Here is a 22,486-nt window from a genome sequence, read left to right as displayed (position 1 = left end):
TGAGATAGGATATTTGAGTTATCTCAAGCTGTAAGCCATAATCAGCAATATTAAAATAAATAAATAATAATAAATAAAAGGCTTGCAATATTTCAGTTGATTTGTAATGAATCTAGAATGTAAGATATTTTTGCTTATTTAATTGCATAACAGAAAATAATGGACTTTATCACAATATTCTAATTTTCTGAGACAGTCCTGTAAATATCTGTTACAAGTTTTGTAGAAAAAAAGTAGAACAATACGATTAATTGCGATTAATTACGGAAAATTGTGCAATTATTTAGTTAAAATTGTTTTTCGCTTCATAGCGTTAGTCATTTTCTTTCTTTTTATTAAGATCAGCTTTTAGGGTGTCGGAAAATAGCCAAATAATGAGACAGAAGAGGAGCCAACAAAGCTGTATTTCAAAGACAATATCAGCAGTCGGGTTTATTGTTAGTTGACTCACATGCAGCAAACCAGTTCTGCGTAATATGTGGCGACAGGTTTGCTAATGAGGTAATAAAGCCATCCAAACTGCTTTGGAGACACGTGGAGACCAAATATCCCTCCATCCATTCATTCATTCTCTGTTCCGGTTATCCGGTTGTATTTATTTATTTATTTTTCGTTTTTATCTCTATTGTTTTTGTCTGTCTATCAAAATATGTCTTCACGTGAAACTGGTTCATGGCATTAAAAAATTTTGGGAGACCACCTTTCTGCGTCGTTAAACACCAGCTATGACGACATCGCCAAACTCAAATGTAATCACTCAAGCGTAATTAATAAGACAGCCATGTGTGAACAACACACTGGGTGCAAACATTTCAGCTGGCTTCGGTTTTGTCAAAGTTGAGCCAAGCTTTTGCTTGTTTCCCGATGTCTTCCGCCTATCAGGACAAAGCAGGTTCGTACATGAGCCAGTTCCCCGCCAGAGGCACCTGAGACAATCGTGTATATATATATACAGCGGTGAGCTCTGATAACTGTTGTAAAAACGAGTCGGGCCCCATTAACCACATGTCACGCCAGTATTGTGCAGGTGTCGTTGTTTTCTTCTTCACAATCAGTGGGGATTTGAACTCCATCAAGACAGCAGTGACCCGATATCACATGCATGGTGATAGCCTGAAGCGCTGCTTAACCACCCCTGGTTTCCTATTTCTCCACTCATTAAGAAAACGCTTGCAGTGAGCTGCATTTTGCCAGTTTTCTGAAACTGTCTAAGGAGTTGTGCAGCGCAGTTGCGTCAAATGTCACCGGTGTTCAGTCGAATTCTTAACGCCTTGTTTTTTGGTTTTTGCATGCATCAGCAGTTGTTTCCCTGAGTCTTGTTCTCATGTTAGCTTGCACACAGCAAATCTAAATATTAAGCCAGCAGCGTGTCCACAAAGCCTTGTGAATGTGGTGTTCTCACTGCATTGTTGTAATATCAGATGGCCGCCTCAGAGGGCGTGCGCAACTGAGGTTAATGATACAACCTCAAAGTGAGCAGACTTGCTTACGAAGATCAAGTTGTCGCTGTGCTACACCTTCAGCTTTGTAATGTCGGATGTTGATTGAGGCCCCTTTTGCAGAATAAGTGTAGTAGTTGTGCAACTCATCACTCATTTACTCAGATAGACTGTTTGATGTTGAGTGTGACTGTGTAAAGTCACGCAAAGCAACGGTTCAACTGACCCAAGTTAATAGACTGGTCCCTTATACATTAAGCTACAGTAAGTAGATAAGAAAATAGCACGGTTGTGTTTTCTTATTGTGTTGGTAGGGAAAGGCTAATGCTACTTTAATTAAATGTCTCCTTATAATAAATGGCATAATAATCGGGGAGATTTACCGTTGCTGTTGGAAACAGCCAGCCAACATAAAACGAGAGCAATTTTATTTGTACAAGTCCTCCATAATCTTGACTCAAAGTGAACTTGACCTGTTTGAGCAGACAAGGGAGAGCTGTGGTAGCACTCCATTTCCACAAACGCAAGTCAGTTTCAGTTGACATCATAAAGGAGCGAAAGAGTTGGATTGAGAGGCTCTCCCACAGCAACCGTAAGACGTCCTTCTGTGGTTGAGAATGTGTGGACTTGTTGTGTTTTGTTTGTAAAAAGCAAGACCTTATTTGGACGCAGAGGTTCATTTTTCTTCACTGGAATGACTCCTCGGCTTCTATTAATACAACAGGGGACACTAGGCCAGCATAGGTTGCCTAAGAACCACAGCACTACTGTTTCAGCTGCTGTTTAGTCAAGCATTTATTTGCTGTTGTCCGATTCCATTGGACTATTACTCACGCTTGGGTAAACAAGCACATACAGGCTGGACCTTGACTTCTTGTTATATCACTTTCATGGTGGTGAACAACCCGGTGAACGCAATCTCAAACGGCCAAGTTTAGTCACGCAGTGTCAATTACACGTGGAATTCGGGGCATTTCAGCATTTTCCTCCGCAGCGAGATAACACCACAAGCTCTTTTTCTGTATACGTGTTGAAGCATTCTTTCCATGTACTCTTGCACTGGTGACCTGCAGAATTAGGAATGCTGTGGGAAAATTACCAGGCCGGTGCCAGGCTAAACTCTATCCAATGGCGATTTGCACTATTTTGGTAAAAATGTCCCGTGATGTGATTAATGTATGTTTTTAAATAAACTTTCTCCTGGAATAAATCCCAATAGAAATAGTGGAAATTGAACTACTGCTAAAATAAAACATGCATCAACTTCAAGTAACATTTTTTACATTACTAACTAACTGCCATACAAGTGTAAAAGAAATAATATAATTGAATGAATTTGGTGGAAAAAAAATTCTACTCCGTTCACAACAGGCACAAGTTTCAGTTTCAGGACTCTGTGAGTCATCTAGAAAGATAGACATCCACATGATGTCATGCATCAAGGTGGTTTTCTGAATGGGGTATATGCCACGGAAGAGGCGGGACGTGATTTTGCACATCAGTTTGTTTCCGGTCCGGGTTGCGAACGCGCAACCGAGGGGCACAAAGTCGGAAGCACAAGTATTTTTGACGCAGCCCACACGTCGCAAACTGAACCGGAAACAAACTGATGTGCAAAAACAGTCCCGCCTCTTTCGTGGCATATACCCCATTGTTGGTAATTTCTCATCAAATTTAGAATTTCCACATTTTCAACATCTTGTCGTTTCCTTTTCTTCAAGGTCTCAACAGAACCGATTGGAAGGTTGCCATGTTCAAGGCAGTGCTGAAAAAGAACAGAGATGGGGGCAAAGCGAGCAAAAAAGATTCAGGTATGTGGAAGATGAGGAGGTAGAAGACGGAAATGTACCAGCCTCATCATGCTGTCTGGTAGCGCATAGCAAGGGAAACAACACAGAACGTGAACAACCCCACGCAGTGATCAGGGAAATCACAGATTCAATATACCTGCCGGCTGACGTCTAAGGATTTGAAATAGAGAATCGGACTTAAATTAGGCCTGATTATGTGTGTACCCTGTTTAAGTCATTTCAACCCTGCCCTTTTGAATAAACATCATAAAAGTGACTTTACGATAAGCTAAGTGAACCAACCAGCAAGCTGATAAGACCTCACAAAAGTTCAGCAAAATCTTTAAATGAAAGTAGAAAGATTTTTTGCGCCATTAGCTCTTTTGAGCCACACCAGGCCTCTTTACTGCGTTATGAATTGGAATCTAAGCAGCCTGTGACAGTTTAATCTGTTCATCAATTCAGTTTGGTTTATGTTGAACAGTGAGGCGGAACAGCTGGACCGTATTCCTGCTGAGAAAAAAACAGTATAAAGAGCAGCCTCTATTATTGCTCACATTTTTATTTTGCAACTATACTTTTACTTTCATTTCAGTGAGGGACAATTTTTACCGTTTTTATTACCGTCTTTATTTATAAAACTGCCACTAAATAAACAGCCCTGCCCATGCGCCGTAGCAGATGTTTTCTTTCCTTGGATACATGACAACATGAGTCGAAATGAGTCACCGTGAGTGAACAATTGTTGACTCTTCCTCTGCTTATACAATTGTGACCATTTCTGCTTGATTTGCATTTTACTTGCCTCGGCTTGCATCAAGACTAGCGATAGCTTCTTCTGCTGTCTCAGTCCTGTAGTGAGTGAGTTGTTTTACTCCTCGCCAGTTAACACCAGGCTTGATTTATCTTTGCATGTCGTATCTAATTGTCGCATGCGGTTACACACTCCAAGAGCAAGAGCAGCGGAGCTTTACGGCTCCTTTATCCCGGCTTCATTCTTCCAGTTGGAGACCATCCGTCATGCCCCGCCGACCTTGTCTCTCTTTCTCATGCTGGGACAATAAAACGGGGCAACTCCTCTTGGTTGTTTAGGGCTCTCAAGACAGATGAAAGGTCACCTCAGAGACGCTCTGCCCCTCCGGTGGCCCTGCATGAGGGCACCAATCGCGACACTTGCTTCTATTCTTAGTCCTAGGGCATTAATTTTTAATACGCAGTCATGCGGGTCACTTCCTGTAAAACACCTCGTTAATCTGTAGTGTGCAGTAAACACGAGTTATCTCAAGGTATATTTGAAATATGTCACTCAAATTAGTTTGAGTACTTTTAAAATCTAAATATAACACCGGATCTCAACAGTATAGTAGGTCAGACTTATTTTCCTTTAGTCTGTTATTGGAAGTCGTTTGTCAGTCTGATGTCTGTGAGAAGACACCAGACTTGGTTGTTGTTCTGTACTTGTTCTGTATGAGTAAGATAAGATCCAATATGGGCTATTTGCTTAGATTTTCACTGTGAACCAAGTTTATAAATCCATCAACTTTGGATGAGAGAAAGCAAACTATAGGTGTGGAAAGATCCGAGGTATATTCAGATCCCTCTTGGAGCCTGAAGTCAGTCATTAAAACCTGATACTGGAAGTTGTCCTGATCAAATATGCCCTTTCAGCTTGCTGACATTTTATTTGCCCATTAAGATTAGAAGGAAACACTCCCCGATGAATAAGAATAACAGTCAGTAATACATCAATATATGTGGCCCCTGACATGGTGGCTATTGACTAGAGACAAGTTAAAAGCAGTCAAGGAAACTTGGTTCCCATGCCAGATACCGCTGCAGTCATTAGCTTTTTCCTTTGGGATTGCCACATTGCCAATACCACAAAAACACAGCTAGCTAATTTGGTCTCTCCTCCTAGATTCCTCCTCTCCTCCCATCTCTCGTTGGCCTTTAGATTCCCTTCTGAGTACTTTTTTTTTTAATGGTGTGCCATGGTGGAAGTGGGATGCTGGTTTGCTGGAGCCTGTTGCCTTTGATGGAAACATGTACAAAGATAGATTTGTCTGCAAGAATATATGGGCTTGGAAATAGGTGTGTGTGTGTGTGTTTATAGCTGGAATCTTACCATTTGCATTACTGCTGGAAAAAGCAGGTACTGTCTATCAGATCTAATACCTGGTCAGCCGGGGACCAAAGTGTGCCAAGTCTATCCCTTCTTTGGTGCTTCCGTATTGGTGACTGCTGCTGGCTGTTCATTGGTTGAGTAGATTCTACATTGCCACCTCATTGTAACATTTTTTGAAACACAAAAATTGATAAGTTACAGTCCCATGGGCAAGAGCCACATGCTGAGAAGTAAATACAGGAGAGGATTGTTGTCTTCTTTTGTTGTTGTTTGTCAGTGTGTGCCATTTGACTGATACGTTCAATGCAGCTTGATTTTCACGGTTTGAAGTAGAAAACCGACTGACCCAAACTGAAGGTGAGTAGAGCAGATGTGAGTCACTGGTTCAGTGCAGTGGAAAAGTGCCATATGTGGGGGCGTGCTTCTTAGGCCATGGAAAACCCCAATGAAATGTTGCTGCAAATCCAGGAATGTTGTATTTATCATTGCAGAAGTTGAGATTCTATGAGAAACAACGTTCATCTTAACTTTTTGGGGGTGTTGGCAGCCAGGTTGATAAGCTCTACAGGATTGGAGTGGAACAGTACTGACTGCACCATATGACTTTTCAAATTTTGAGGAGTGAAGTATTTATCTAGCATTGTGCAGGATTTGTATCCTGGTTTCCTGGTTCTTGGTGATTTGTACTTTCATCTGTACGCAAGGTTTTTGGTTCACTGACATTAAAATGGCTTCCACCTTAATTAAACTTTGTATTCAAAGATGTAATTGCTTCAGGCAGCAGTGTTTATCCCTTATTTCCTTGCATCCTTTGACGCCAATGCTTTTGATCTGTTTATCCCTTGGAAACTTCCACATTAGTCGTGACTCCTCTCTGTTTGCCTGGCAGGCTGGAGACAGAAGTTATAGGCTACTGTAGTGTACATGCACCTGACCGTGTGAGTGGTCGCATTACTGATGAAGGGGAAGTTTCGGCCCTTCGCCCCTGCTGTGGTTTCAGATTACCACCGGCATACTTTCAACCGCTCTGCACATTTACAGTGACATAATCACATTAGTCAACAGCTGTAAGAGACAATTAAAATGTCCTTTTTGATAACAGTTTCTTGGGCACCAGAAATCTCTCTTCTCGGGTGGCTTTTCTGTTCTCAAACGCAGCACAAATTGCAGCTGGGGCTGCCTTGCTTTCATCATCCACATGGTCTTGGACAGCAGGGGGTGACTTTTCTACTTAGGCAAAAAATTTAATGAGGGCCAACTGAGGATAAGCAGAGCGAGACAAGAATGTGAAATTAGCTTGGTTCTTTTACTGACTTTTTATGTCTTGTAATGTCATTTTTAATGGGCTAGTGGCTGATTTGGAACAACCTCATCTAGATTTCCGAAAGAAGGTGAAAGATGAAGGGAATATTTATAATGTGGATAAGCCAAGCGCAAGTCCTCTTGAATGCGTGTGTATGTGTGTGTGAGAGCAAGTGAGGGGGCCCATTAAGCACAGCAATGTGTTGCCTCAGCTGTGATTGGTACTTGTGCTGTCTCAACAGTTCTGTGAGTTTCTCGGGTGTTTTGACATGAAACAGTGACTTGTGACAAAGGCTCTGACTCCACTAATTTGGTTACTAAGCAGGACTTTCATTTGAAGAAGGTTTTAGTTTTTGGGACTTTCACACAGTTCTGAATAAATTAGAAATGGCACAGTGTCCCATAGGGTGGTAATGATGTTGCTTGTTAATGAATAACAAACACTTGGTTTAGAACTGATGTATCACAAATAGTAATAGTAATCAAGTGTTATTGATTGCTGATTAATGGGTCATTAATTAGCTCTATAAAAAAGAACATGACTTACATTTTCGGAAGTTGGGTGGATCTATCCAGACCTGCAACATTAATCTACTCAACACAATTGGCATAGAAACAGAAGTACAGAAAATTCAGAGGTTCTCCCACACCACAAAGAAGAGTGTCATTAACCATCCTGCCAAATTTGACTGGAAAAAGTAATCAAGTACAATATACCTAGCTGAAATGTGCCCCACACGGTCATTGCCGGGCTTTCCCATGCCACGACGATGAGGATCTTTAAAGTGGCCATGCCAGCGCAAAATCCTTTGACCACATTCTGGCTGTCATGTCAGACTACAACCCACCTGCCCCACTCCCTCTTCCACCTTCTCTCTCAATTGCGCGCACTTATGGCCAACAACGAGCTGCTCTAAAGCTGACTATATTATAAAGTGAATATGCATTTTCGATAGTCGAGCGAGGATTCTTAGTCTAATGGCCTCCACAGAAGGGAAGTAATATCACTTGTTAACGGGCTAGTGGTTATGTTGATATGTGAGGTAAAAACGGATTTACCATACATCCATAAGGCCTTTTAAGCAGTTTCAGACCTCATTGCCTTTCGTGCACACTTCGAAACACAGCCCAAGCTCTGCGTAGGTTCCGCTCATGCTACTTCTCCTGTATAGACATTGTGTGACTTAAAAAAGAAACACAGCTCCAAACAAAGTCTGCCCACTGGTTCCAATGTCGGACTGCCCTCGTGGGCCTGTTCTTTCTCCGTGAACAGTTGGGTGGTAGCCTCTCTTCAAGCCATATCTACCACAGCCATTTTGAGACACACTCCCTCCTTGTCCTGTGGTTTCTAAAAGGAATTTCTGAAAACTCCCTCAAAGTGATCTCCATGGCGGCTGGAAGGTTCTTTTTGGAAACTAGTGCTGCTCTCCAGGTGAGTCCTGATGCTGGATGATGCATTATATAGTGCCACCAGGAGAGTTGTTCTGTCATTAACCTTCACCATGAGGCACTAAGGGATGACATAAACGCTTCACAGTGATGACAGTGATATATATATTATGCCACAACAGACAAGCAAGTGCATGGCATCCAGCCAACCACATGTTGTCTTTACCACAGATGATACATAGTTTGTTATACTTACAGGACAGAAGTTGGAAGCACACATCTTCATGGGAGAACTCTTCATAGTCCAGAATAATCATTTGGCAGCGAAAACGTTTTTGTTTTTTTTAATATGCATTACTCTTAAATATCCTAATAGAGTTTTATTGACTTTACTGTCAACTTCCCTTCTTCCATATTTTCTAAAACATGTGAAATGTTTCTTGGACTCATGTTTGCTATTTTTGTTCCCAGTCATGTTTGTCTAGATTTTCATCTCCAGACTGTTAAGGTAGGGTTTAATATGGTGGAGAAAAGAAAAGAATGCGAAGGATTTTACAAAGGGGACCATTGAGTGCACAGCACCCTACACGGCTAGCAAAGCACTGCGCAGCCAGCAGGCAACGATTTAGCAGGGCGTAGCTCAAACCACATCTTTTGGTTACACACACATTCATACATAAACAGTAACACACATACATGAACACGCCCACAAACCTCAGGTGTATCCACATTTGACACGCCCTGTCTCTCTCCTTTTGAAAAGCAAAATACTGGCTCTTGGGGAAGGCAGTGATCCTGGCCGACCAGTCTCACTATTTTCTGTTTGCTTTGACTCTCTTACAACAAACATTAGTCTTGGCTACCTTTTTTTAATGCCAAGTCTAATAACACAAAGTTTTGTACAACATACCATTTTGTTTATTTTCTTAAGCACCTCAACGTATTTACATTGGAACTTTAAAGGTGAAACACAATCCGTTCCAGGATAGCAGGAAACTTGCTCTGTTGACACTAGATATGAGCTGTGGCTGGCTAGCTAGTGGCTAAACATGGATCCTCCTCACCTCCATAGCGGTGAAAAAGCTAACAAATATCGTGAACACTAAAAGAGATGGAGGATTAGGATAAGCATGCTACACACCACACAAGTAGAGAGAAGAGGGGGGGGAGTCATGCTAACCGCTAAGCTAACATGAAATGTAGCAAAACACTACAATTAGGGCCTAGGTGGTGAATTACACATTTTACAGAAGCCTGGTTGGAATCATGTTACAGCGGAGTGTAATAAACCATGAACAGCAAATTAGCAGATAAATTACCGTAGTAAGGATCTAGCGACGAAATAATAGAACAGCTACTCAGTAAGCACACGCGACACAACCGAAAATTGGAAATGAATAATTTATTATTTAATTATTATTTGTTGTATGTATTACCTGAGCCAGTAGGAGGATCCTAAATCTTAACTTTGCTAAAGGACTATATAACCCATTTAAAAATACCTCCATTATTATATTTTTCCCACTAAAGCTTATATTTTGATATATGCTGTTACTGTAAAGGCATTCCATTTATCCTGTGATATGATTTTTATACTGTATCACCAAGCCCTAGTTCCAACTGCACTATTGGAAACAGTCCACAGAGTGGTTTGTAACTAAGGCATTTTACTGAGCTAAAAATGAATTTGTGGTAAATGGAAGCACTACCAAGTTTCATCTTGAATATGCATATAGAGGATAGTTTAATGCACTCCCTTATGTTCAAATCTGGCACTCCTCCTCCTGCCTAGTGGTTTCTGGCTGGGATGAATTTGGGGAAAAGCCTTCATGATTTACACAGGCCTACTGTGTACCAGCTACTCTTCCAATAGCCAAATTTGGCTCTGAAGACACTTTGTATTGCATTCCCTGTGACCCTGTGACCTGGTAGTAGGAACATGGCAAAGGACAAGAAGCCAAACAAATACAAGGGTCTTATTTGAAGCAAGGGGTCATGTCATCTACAACACATGAACCCACCAGTCAGAATCCCTTCCCCTCCAAACTACCTCCTTAACATGTACCCGTCTGTAGTCATGACGAATGTTTTCTTAGATCAGTCGAAATTTTTATCTGTTTGCGTGCCATGCTTTTTTAAAGGCTACTTTGCAAAAGGCGATAGTGACCGTCATGGCGGTTCATTGGCTTGAGGGGTTTGCAGGTCACAAGCTTTTCTAATTACACCGTGATCTGCTTTGGCAGCCGCATTCCTTCTGTCTGATCATCCGTTTATTTCCTTCATACCATCAGGATTTTTTTTTCTATCTCACAAAGAACTCGAATGTTAATGCAATGGTTCCTCTTTGACCAAATGGCTGTGCATTAACAATAGTATACAGTATTACCAGTTGGCTGATCGTACTATTTTGCAATTGATTTTTAAAGTCAGGCACCAGTGCTTTGAGAGTGTCTGTGGGGACCTCTGTTCAGGTCCGACTTTTGGGGGTGGGCTTTCCCCTTTCCATCCTACTTTCAACATATCTGAGCATAGAGGCTTTTTGTAAGCGTGTCTGCAGATGAATGTCTTGCTATGTGTGGCTCAGGAGGATTTGAGACAGGTTGAACTAATGACCCCAGATGCTTTTGTGCTCAGCCTCAAAGGGAGAAGGGTTAGTGTCAATTGCAAAGAGGAGGAGTTTGGACAGTCTTCTCTCATCTTAATGTTTACATCTGTTTGTGGTCCATTGTCAATTTTGCTGTGCAACATAATTCTTTAATTGAACTGAAAGGTCTAGAAATAGCAAAAGCTGTTATTTCAATGTTTCAAGACTATCAGGAGAGAGTGTTTAGCTACTGCTGGGTTAAGGGTAACAGAATCTTTAAACTGTTAATGCATTACTGTGCTAATGATTTGATTAAATTAAAATGACCCCGTTAGGTGATCGAGCCAGTTACGATTGACACTAAACGTGCACAAATTCCCCGTGAGCTATGTCTTCCGAATGCCGCAAGTGTGCGGTTTTCAGCATGGTCCTTGTTTGTTTATGGGATTTGGCTCCTGGGGAGGACAGCTTTATTGACACGTCCATTCAGGGTTGCTGAAGCGGCTGTTGCCCAGCAGTTAGTGGCATTCTCATGACCTCACCTGGCCCTAAAGAAGGAGCTCTGCCTAATGATCTGTGTTAATGGCATTCAAAAGCCGCTGTTCCACCGCATCACGATGGCAACATGAACTCCAGTCATGTTGTAATTAGGCCAAGAAATATATTCCATTCTTCAGAATCAGAATTACAAGTGCCACTGCTGATTCCAAGTGAAGATTTGTGTGAGTTAATTAGTTGTGCATTTAGTCCGTGGACGAGAGAAACGCCATTGGCACAAGTGTGACACAATGCTTTTGTCACTTTTTGTCACATTACACATCAAAACCTCCAGTCACATGAACGGCAATAGTTTTTTTTCCCTTTTAAATATTTTTGAAAACCCAGAGAAAAAACTTCCCTATTTAACCAGGTCGTTGGGTAAACACAGTCTGACCCAAGTTTGAAGGGCATGCGTGAAAGTCTTGGCAGGATTGGAATGCCTCATTGACAGATCCCAGGACTTCCCAATGATGCTGACACCCATCATGTTGTTTTTAAGTTACAATGGCATGTTCTGTTCGGAGGTAGGCCCTCTCCTTTGCCTCCTGTGTGGTTTTCGTACATCTGCTGTGGAAGTGACATGTCATCTGTCTTGGTGTTAAAGTAAACCACGTGCCAGACTTAAGTATGCTTCCACAGATAGATTGGAGCTCACACAGAATGCTGCAGCCATGACAGCAATGTTGGGATTTCAATGTATTAAGTTGTTATTGTCTGTATTGAAGTGTTAAATATTTTTAGTGTAGGTATTTACAGCATTCTATCCATCCATTTTCTATAGCACTGGTCCTCCTAGGTTTGGAGCATAGAGATGATTAACTTTGTCAAGTCAAGCACAGTGCACAGAAAGACGAGCATTCATTCTGACATTCACATCGATGGGTAATATCCAGGTTAGCTAAAATGGGTGTTGTGGGACTGTGGGAGGAAGCCAGAGTACCCAAAGAACATATAAACTCCACACAGGAAGCCTGGAGACAAAATTTGAAGCCAGAAACTCTTGAGAGAGACGTGCTAACCACTTCTTCACCTTGCTGCTTTCATTTTACATTCTTTAAACATACGAGATGTGCCAGAAAATTTCCAGGTCTGGTGTCACAAAATATCGAGGTAATTCCCCTTGAGTTTATTGTACTTTGACAGCTTTCCTTGCGACATGTTCATGCACTTCTGGAAGGATTCTTTCAGGCTCCTACACAATTCTGTTGTCACGGCCATCTTGATGACCCACTTGAGCTTGGGATAGAAGAAGAAAGATACATGTAGCCTGGTTGGGTGAGTAGGGATTAATTTCATTTATATTATTTCTAATGGGAAATACTGTGTCAGTTTTTGTACAAATCACTACTTGTCTGATTTTTTTAATGGCTTAATCACAAAAACCAAGGCACCACTCTATATCTTACACTAGTCCTTGAACTTTTCTGGCACAACTCGAACTGAAAATATCCTGAGCTTCTTTTTAGCTTGCATGATTGAAAATGAGAAGGTTTGGATCAGGTCTTATATTAGCTCAATTCATTCAACTTGAGTGCTTGTGCCTTCATCCATCTTCTGTTCCTTTCAAGTACAAGTCTGTTTCTTCCCATGGCCATTTAGACGGATGTTTTATGAGGAGATATGGGAAATGTCACAGAAACCCTCCTCCCCCTTCTCCTCATCTACGCCTTCTGTGCAAGACTCCCCCCCCCCCCCCCCTCCCCCCCGTTAACCGCTCCAGCACACCCCCTCCTCATCCTCCCCTGGGGCCAGGAGGGAAGGCATTCCTGAGCACAGGCCACTTCAGAGCTATGGAACAGAGCCACTCGGTCTTATTGTTTTGATCTGTAGCGGTCTGCTGTCATGCGTGTCATTCCTATACAGCATTAGCTTCCTATGAAGAAGCAATATTACTTCTATTATTTCTGCAAATCAAAGGCCGACGTCTAGGATGAGCATTCTACGGCTTTAGGAACACTTCACATTTCTGACAGGTAAAAGCTAAACACACGTCGTGTTGTGTTCTCCTTCAGGGACCACCAGCATGGATGAGTTGTCCTTTGAAAGGTCCGGTACAGTTGAACAGAATTTAATAGTTGTTGATGACAGGGACATGCCATGGTGTAAAATGTGGAAAGGTCTTTGTGGATTTATTACACAAACACACATAGGGTAAAAAGAAAGTACAAGGACCACCACCGACAAAGGGGGCAAAATTGAGAGAAGTTGTCTTTGAAACACTGTGATTGTTGTTGTTTTTTTTCCAATTTATCTTAAAGCACGTATTAAAGAATATTTTAATTAGACAGATTAACATCTCATTAACCCATCCTTCATCATCATTCGAGACTTGCACTGAAGACCCTCCCCCAATCTGTTGTCCGGCTCTCTCTTCCCACTATGGGTCGTAGTGTGTTAACCATGACAGCTTTTGTCAGAGTGTCACCCTGGTCTCGGAAGTACACAGGGAATCCACATTGGCACTCAGTCTAGCGGGTGAATTACCCCTTCGTGCTTTGTTTGGCCCATGAAAGAATTTGCATTAATTATAGCCTTTATTCATTTTCTTTGTAGCCTTTACTGTATAATTAACTTGCACTGCAATCTACAATCATCAACAGGACAGTGACTTACTTCAACAAATAAAAGCTGTTATTGTTTTGTTAAAAATGAGCAGAAGAAACCCTAAAATGAATATGCTAAAATTTTATTTTTGTGGAAATACATTTCAGGACAGGTTGGGACTGCAGGCTGACCAAACTAGCACTTATAGCCTCTTTCTCTTCACTTCTTTAGTGTGTACCGATAGTGGTTTAGGAAGCAGCGTCTGTTTCTCCAAAAAATGATGATGTACTTTTGGCATACATGGTGCCATCACAGAAGTGCAATTTACTTTTGCCAAGGACACTAACACATCCTCCAAACCGAGACAGAACCCTTTCTGCACTTGTTGCTTACAGTCCGGACTCCGGTTGATCCGTTTTAGTCTTTGGTCAGTGTCCATTTCCCCCCATTGAGAGAGAGAGAGAGAGAGAGAGAAAAAAAAAAGACACACTTGACCACAGTAAATGTTTCCACCGTGTGATGGTCCATCATTGCCTCCGGACACAGTTTACTTAAGGCCTTAAGCAAAGTTTTTGCTGGCATGTGTTAATGTAGCTAAATACTGTGGCGCTTGACAGCAGTTTTCAAAGTAACCCAAAACCCTTGTGGTTCTATCAGCTTAAGATGACTGCTGGTTCTTAACGTGGTGTTGTGTCAGGGATCAGAGATTGCAGATGTTGAACCCAGTCTTGTGGCCTTCATTTGAGGAACATTCTCAACTATGTAGCATGGTGGCAACGTAAAGATCCTTGGCCCAGCGTTTCTCTGAAATTACAAGGCCTCTCATGAATGTTGCGTCTGAATCAAAAAGCACATTTCAATGAGTCATTAATCTTAACGATTTAACAGTAGGATAACGTTGCCATTTCACAGCAGATTTGAATGCAAAGAAAGAACATTTGTAGCTTGTCCTGGACTCTTCTGAAGAGCCAGAAATCCATATCGCCGACAGACACAGTGATGCCAAGTATCCTGAGACTTAATAGAAAGTTTTTGAGAGGTAAAATGAATGAAAACGAAACTTCTTTTGAACACCCTTCGTAGTTGATTATCTGTGATTGATAGAGGGACTGCTAGGGTATTCAAATAATCGCCTCGGTCACCCAATATCTCTAATGCATTTGTAAATGACAATATTTGCAAAACCGTGGCACTCGTGAGCACCAGTGATCCAAATGTAATAATTAGTGCTTCTAAACCTTCTAAGACCTTTGTGATTGCAGCTACATATCCACCACAATATAATTGACTATTAAGGATTCACATGAAATATTGATAATTTGGGAAAGTAAACAGAGGACTCCATCAAATTATGAGTCAGAGCATTAGTTGGAGTATGGCCTTGCATTGACCTGCGATTGTGACAGATTTTCATTTTTTTCCATCTTATTTTTTCAATGAATGTCTTTAAAAATGTTGGCCTTTTTCATATGGGTTGTGCATGTCCTAGTAAGATTTGGCCATCTACTTTGATGAGGGGGTAATGAGCATGCATGGCACTATAATCATTTTTGCTTGGTCTTGGGGCAGCAGTGTGTAATTAGAAAGGGTTGATTTCCTGCACCACAGAAGGGCCTAAAATTGAAGGCCTTGCCCCGACCAGGGTTTAGGAAAGTCACCGAAATAGCTCTGGTGAGTTTCCGTCCTTGTGTCTCTCTGCGTATAGTATCGGTCAGATGGCAGTGCTGTCACCATGACATATTGCAGCTAGTTCCCCACCACTTGGATGATCTGCTTTTATGTGGCAGCCCTTGTTTTCAGAGCCATCCACCCAAATTACAACTCTGTGTTAATCTTTTTTGCATGCGACATGACTAAAAACGTGTTTAAACTTAAGTGAACTCACCACTACGAGATTTTAACTAGCGTTGCCGTAAAATGAGTTCCTTCAGTACTGCTTGCATACAAAGCCATTACGTATAGTGTAAAATTGTATAACTGATATAAACAGTACACTGGCATCTCGACAAATGTTTTATCAGATATGAACAGTTGCTTTGACCAAACTATACACTATGACGTTGCCTTCTGGGCTCTGCGTGGTGGAGTGGTACCATTGCTTACCTTCGATGCAGGTGGCATGGGTTTGCTTCCCCTCCCGGGAGACCATGTTTGTATCTGTGCATGTTTGTTTTTTGTTTTTGTTTTTTATCTGTGCATGTTTGTGTGATTGAGTGTACTAAGAAAAATAAGTCTTTAAAAAAACAAAAAAAACAACAACGTTGCCTTCCGAAAATCTGGTAGCTTAATGCTAACACATAACTGGCATTAATGTTGCTGATTTATAACCTTTTACCAGCTAATATTTGAATACAAACGGTGCAGACAATATAACATTACTCACAGGTATATATTCTTTAGCCTCTGTGAAAACAACTACGTAATTTATTTGCGACATACAAAATTGTTGTGACCATCTTCTTCACTTATTTTTCAGTTTACATACAGTTTTTATATAGTCTTTATACAGCCCCCTGGTGGCCATGGTGGACACAACATAAGTAGCAGCATTGAATTAACTGATGCACAAACTGTTTAATTCTTAACCTTTTATTTAATTATCATTATCTTTTTTTTGTGGAAAAACATGTTACAAATATTTTTGTTTATTCTTATGAGGCTGGATGGGATTAATGGCCTTTCCATTCATTTCAATGGGGAAAAATGAGATGGACACGGAATGAAGTCATCTTGTATCTCAAGGCACCACTGTAGTTCCTTTGGCTGCTGCGCAGTGTGAGAATATGGACGCAGAGGGGGGTTCATAGGTCAGGGTGACAGCAGGTCCTGGCCTTGGCTAAAACACCTTTGGGACATTCACAGGTTTTTTTTTTCTCCATGTCAGAGGCCACGCAGAGGTGTCACAGTACTGCAACCCTTCCGCTTCCTGTGTCTGGCATTCATCTTTGTTTAGGAGCCCTTTAAAAAACACAGGACAGCTTTGTGTCTCCTGTGTTGTGGCGAGGGCCTGCACAAAATGGGTCTCTCTGTTTCTGATTAGCCGGCCAGTCAAGCAACACTCCTTGTCCCCCGAGGGGAGAAGCTGGACTCTAAAAAATGTTTGCGACTTGTAGTTGAGACTGCAGTGATGGCTGTGAGACTGCAGACAGGCATCAATTGCACGTCTACTCAAGTCTACCCTGTGCTGAAAAGTCATTGTCATTACTGTGGTTTACCACATCTGCTGTTATAATCACTTTGGGCATGCTGACATATTATTAGTCAGGGATTACATGCTGTCTTGAGGTTGGTCATTCTCCATATTAATTGTAGCCATGATGAGTGTGCAACTTTGGCACCCGACAGTTGATTACCGTACTCCCCGGCTGGCTCCATGATTTAAATGGTCTTTCCATGCAGGACTGTATTTTCTCAGCATCGAAAACCTGTTTTTTTACATCCTGGGGTTGGATTCCTGAGCAGAGTAGCAGTCCGGTAAAATCATTAGCACATTTGGAGTTACAGTAAATCATTTGTATAGGCTGTGCGAGAGAATTTAGTTCTTTGCTTGGCTTCCGTTGGAAATAAAACATGCAAAAAGTTTAGTAAGCACAATGAAAGTTTCAATTCAAGTTTTTAATTCAATACTTTTTTCGACTTGGATGAGTCTATATGACCTACCTCCCCCTGTGTCATAACATAACATTGAAGATAATGCTTCCGGCTCTGGTGAGATTTTACAGTACACTGTTTAAGTTAGTTATTGCCATCCCACCTACTCCGCTTGAGAGGCAAGCCTGATCATGGTTTGCTGGTCTGAGCAGTACCATGTACCGTCTAAACTGGACTGTATCACTTGGTGGAAAGTGAAAATAAGGCTTTACATTCCTGGCATTCAAGCTTCAGACTCACATGGAAGCAAAAACAAGTGGTCTGGAATCTTCGAGTTGTGGAAACGTGGAGGTGACTTCAAATACTGTAACACTGTGCTTTTCCCTGACAGGAGATGTTCATAGCCACAATGCCCAAAGAAGATTCCCACCTGAAGCAAATCTCCTGCCTTCTGGCCTTGGCGTCCACCCTAACGTTCCAGATGATGTTTTCAGACTAAGCCTCGCCAAGGGAGCGTCTATGTCTCTGCCGTCCTCACCTCTTCTTCCACGACCATCCTACATGTTGCCTTTACGGCCGAGCAAAAGATCTCCAGGTATGTTTTTGTTGCGTTCTTCCCATTGTAACACTATGACAATCAAATGTACTCCAATGGCAAGTAATTCCATTTTTTTTTCCAAGAGAAGTTTTTTTTTTTTTTTTTATGAATACGTGCGCTTATCTGTGTCACCTCATCCTCATGTTAAATCCGTACTCTCTACATCAGCACCGTATGTTTACATTTAGCTGACTTGCAATAAATGTCTCTCTTCGTCCGGCATGCCAAAGAATCTTCTTCTCAGCAGCTGTGTGGGCCTTCAAAGCAAGGGAATACCTTTGTAGGTGAACTTGTTCCAACCTGAGGCTTTCTGTTTAGGAAATCTTGACAGAGGTTAGAAATCCTTTAAGTGGTCAACGTGGCCACACTTACATGTGGTGCTCATCTGTGCGGCATTCTGGCCTTTGTTTATTCCGGTTATCACTTTGATCTACAGAAGTGTCGTGTTAACTGGCACATACTATATGCTATGGCTTTCTCTTATCTTATCTATTAGGAGTTTGTTCAGCTGTTCAAGTCCACAGCTGCTTTTCCAGACTTTGTTCAAGTTTATGTGATTGAAGATTTATAAATTTGAAGCCAATCACATAAAAAAATACATACAACTCGATGCAGAACCACAGAAGAGGGTGGGCTTGTGAAGGTGAAAAGGGCCTTCTGTGAAAGAAAAGAGGATCGCTTATTAACAGCAACTGCCCACTTGGGAGGGTCTGAGGGACGTATTAAAAAAAAAAAAAAGGACAGAAAAGGGACGCACAAATCAGTGATGTTATGGAGGCCAGCCAAGAAAATGGGGGATGGTCTGAAGACGCTTCGCTACTATTCTTACAGGTACCTGCGAAAACCCACAGGGGCAGAATTCCCACCTCCAGTTAATAAACACTTCTTGCAGGAAATGTCGCAACTCTGCGACGAAAACATTGTGTCTGCTTGCTGTGATTGTCTTACATTTGGGTTTGATTACGCAGGACCATTTAAAAAAAAAAAACATTTAAAAAAACAAACATTAAAACTGTCTTTGGGCTGTAGTACAGTGCTGCCTTGAGATATGACTGACCCATTTATTTTTTTTTAGATACAAGCAGTGTTTTTGCTTTGACTTGCAAGCAAAAACTTGGGATCTGTTGCACTAAATGGTGGGAGTGAACTCAACTCATCTCACTTCACAACAAGCAGAACAATTCTACAAAAAAAGATGCTTCAAGCAGTTTGTAGTCACTCCCAGTTAGTTTATTGTCAAGCTAAGCATAAGTTGAAGAGAATTGCATCTTATGTATTTGAAAACAACACACACACACACACACATAGCTTTGCCTTGTGTGTTAGTTTAAATACGAATGCTGACATAATGGGAAACACCATTGACAGGCTAACGACAATCATCTATGTGGCAGCCTTATAACCCTCAACGGCAGTACATGTTGACAGATAATACTGTATAACAATACTTTCAGTCATATATTCTTTATCCTCAGAAAAGAGCAATTAAGTCACAGTTAAACCAGTAATGGTGGAACACAGTACTGTTGTACTACAGGGGTTATTCAAATGCTAATTTGTTCATTTACTAAGTGACATCGCCAAACTATTAGCCTTTTTAAGGTCAATGTGAACAGATTTTTTAATTTTTTTTGTCACTCATCTATATGGAATCTAAAAATAAAATAGCTGCTGTCAGATTCACAGAAATGGAAAATAACATGATGTAAGATTCATTGACGCCGAGTCACCCTCAAAAGCTACAATATATTTAAGTCTATTTCAATTCATTGAAATTAAAGGCATGTGCTGTGTGTCGTGTTATGCCAGACCAACCATGTCAAATGTGCTTAATAATAAGCCACGGCCTGTATGAATCATTCCGCGTATATTATATTCTTTCTTACCCATGGCAATGTTGGGAAACTACAAATTTCTCTCCAAAACACTTTGTGTAATTCACAAGCATGTGTTAACGACATTTTGAAGTCTGAATTCATCAAAGGAGCGTCTACATGCTGTTCACAGATGTGGATTCCCGGCACATTCCAAGAGACAGTGTCTTGGAAGTGTGATGACATGAGAGTTACTTGCAAGCAGAGCCACTGTCCTGAAAAAAAAAAAAAAAATATATATATATATATATAATATAATAATATAATATAATAATTGCTCCCCAAAAAAGGAGAAAAAAGAAAAAGAGAAGAGGAAAAAAATGGAAAAAGAAAGAAAAAAGTAATATACTTGCTCCACAAAATTGGAAAGTTGCTCATCAAATGAAGTCAGTGATTTGCAAAAAATTAGAAATCCATAAATCAAGCCTTGTATTAAGACTGGAATGCATCTACACTGTATCCGCGCTTGCTCAATTAAGAACTAGTGATGTCTTACAGGGAAGTGGTTTCCTCACTGCATCAGAAAGCCCCTTTGTGGCTTCATTTCCCGACACGTCGGATAATCGATTGCAGTTCGGAAAGTTCTTTTTAATGAGAACCTCGGCAACAGAGAGCTGAGCATTTGAGTTTAAGTGGGAGTTTGATGGATGCCTGCGCTGAAAAGTCCCGGTGGTGCTGGCTGCCACCGCTTTGATCAGTTAAGCCATGAAACACAGAAGTCTGCCATGTGTTGACCAGCACCTTGGTTCTTTAGGATTAATAGTTTACAAGCCTTTCTAAGACCTGAGGAAGGACATTTTGTTTGAATGAATCAAAGACCCACGTGCAGGTCATCGAGATCACTTATGGAAAACCTGAAACCTTTGTTGTGAATGTGTCGGAATGCAGTTAGCGACTTCATAAATTAGCTGTTGGGTTGCTTGTTGAAACATTTGTCAGAGTTGATTTTCCCACTCATGTTTTCATTGACAATCAATGTGCCCACAGTGACCTCCTATGGCTGTAATACGTTACTGTGCCATTTCATGGCATCTTTATTTTTGCATGCAAGCAAGTAAAAGTGTGTTTAAATTGTTTGGGTCAGTTTGTGTTCATTTTGATTTTCGTTTGTTGCCACAAATATATTTATTTTATATATTCTCATTTTTTCCTCCGTTATTTATTTATTTATTTATTTATAGCTTTATGATTTTTATTTTTTATTTTTATTTTTTATAAAGTTGAGACTTGTCCGCCATTCTCTGACTAGCGTGGCTGACCGTTCAGCCTCCCGTCAGCCGCCATGTCCTAGCCACCTGCGTCCCATGGTCTCATTTCAATGTGTATTCAGTTTCTTGAGTTCTGTCCGGTCTTGTAGGCTCATTTGTTTGTCGCCTTTGTTCTTATTTCCTGGTTGTTGCTCGCTACCAGCGCCTCAGTGCTGTTCTTGCTTTCTTCCATTTCCTTCCTGAGGCAGCCGGCAAATACAGTGGCCGGGAATGACTTATTATAAGCGTTGTGCATAAACCACGCTTGCTTAGGTACATTTACACAATGTAATATTTGAGAATTTGTGTCTTTGTGAAAGCAGAATTGTCAGTAAAACTGTTGTATTATTATATTTTTTAAATGCTTAAAATGTTAACAAATATGTTCCCTGGTAGAATAGTAATAGAATAAATTTCCATTAATGAGGATGTAATACTATCCATCAAACTGTCAAGACCATGTACACCAGGGAGTACACATTATACAGGTTATTTGTTGCGCTCTAGCCTAACCTTGTTAACTATGCTGACAGTGGCAAAAAAATTCTTAAAGACAATTATACTGGTGAGTGTGAATCACATACATGAATCTAAAAAAAAAATCCTTGTGACTTACTCACCTTATCACTGATGTAATCGACAAAGTCTTTCAAACTGTTTCATTTCACAAGGTTTTTCCATTTTAGCTCAAAAACTTGCCTTCTGGCACATTTCTTGCAGAACTCTATAACGAGCTCAGTTCGTTTTTTTTTCTTTATTTTATCAAGAGAACGACGCCAGTCACTCGAGGTGAGCTCTGCTGAAGTCACCTCTGGGCCAGTCACACTAACCAGACGTCCCTTTGGGGGATAATGGATGTCTTTCGGTGTGCCGAACTGTGAAAGATCTTGTGATGCTGCCAAAACCTTTTTGAGACAGTTGCTTTGATGGCCACCGAGTGAAAACTTCAACACTGTGCTCCGCTTCACTTGAATGCACATCCTGCCTTTCTTGCCTTTTATGAGTAAGCCCACTTTTTTATTTTTTTTATTTTTTATCGATCCCAATTCACATTCCGCCTGAGAAACTGACTAAACTGTCAGACTGGTAATGCGTGTCCAGTAGTGACAGGATCATGATTAAAGAGGAGGTCAACGTTAAACACTTCTTGACAATAATATGTTATATGTGACCTCTTTCGTCCAAACATGACATTCCGATTAATATTACATTTGTGGAATATGAGTTATGCAGCAAAATCCAGCCATTTTTATCCATCCCAGGGGCGGCCATTTTGCCACTTGCTGTCGAATGAAGATGACATCACAGTTGCTCAGGGCTCAGCAACGACCAATCACAGCTCAGCTGTTTTCTGTAGCTGAGCTGTGATTGGTTGTTACCTGACACCTGAGCAACCATGATGTCATTGTCACTCGACAGCAAGGGGCAAAATGGTCGTCTTCTCAATATTGATCAAAACTGCT

General features: G+C 41.0%; 1 protein-coding gene across 3 annotated transcripts in view; it reads left to right on the top strand.

Moving 5' to 3' along the window:
- tanc1b (tetratricopeptide repeat, ankyrin repeat and coiled-coil containing 1b) overlaps positions 1-22,486 on the top strand; it is an 86,041-nt gene that overhangs the window by 8,293 nt on the left and 55,262 nt on the right. For 2 of the 3 annotated variants that reach the window (XM_077536510.1, XM_077536511.1), the window contains exons 2-3: positions 3,171-3,250; positions 17,696-17,899. In XM_077536510.1, the coding sequence (XP_077392636.1) occupies positions 3,171-3,250; positions 17,696-17,899 (284 nt within the window). The remainder of the gene's footprint in view (positions 1-3,170; positions 3,251-17,695; positions 17,900-22,486) is intronic. The other variant, XM_077536512.1, reaches the window with a different exon arrangement.

This window comes from Festucalex cinctus, chromosome 11 (assembly GCF_051991245.1).
Source record: "Festucalex cinctus isolate MCC-2025b chromosome 11, RoL_Fcin_1.0, whole genome shotgun sequence".
Classification (NCBI taxonomy): domain Eukaryota; kingdom Metazoa; phylum Chordata; class Actinopteri; order Syngnathiformes; family Syngnathidae; genus Festucalex; species Festucalex cinctus.
This window is presented reverse-complemented; position numbering and strand designations above follow the sequence as displayed.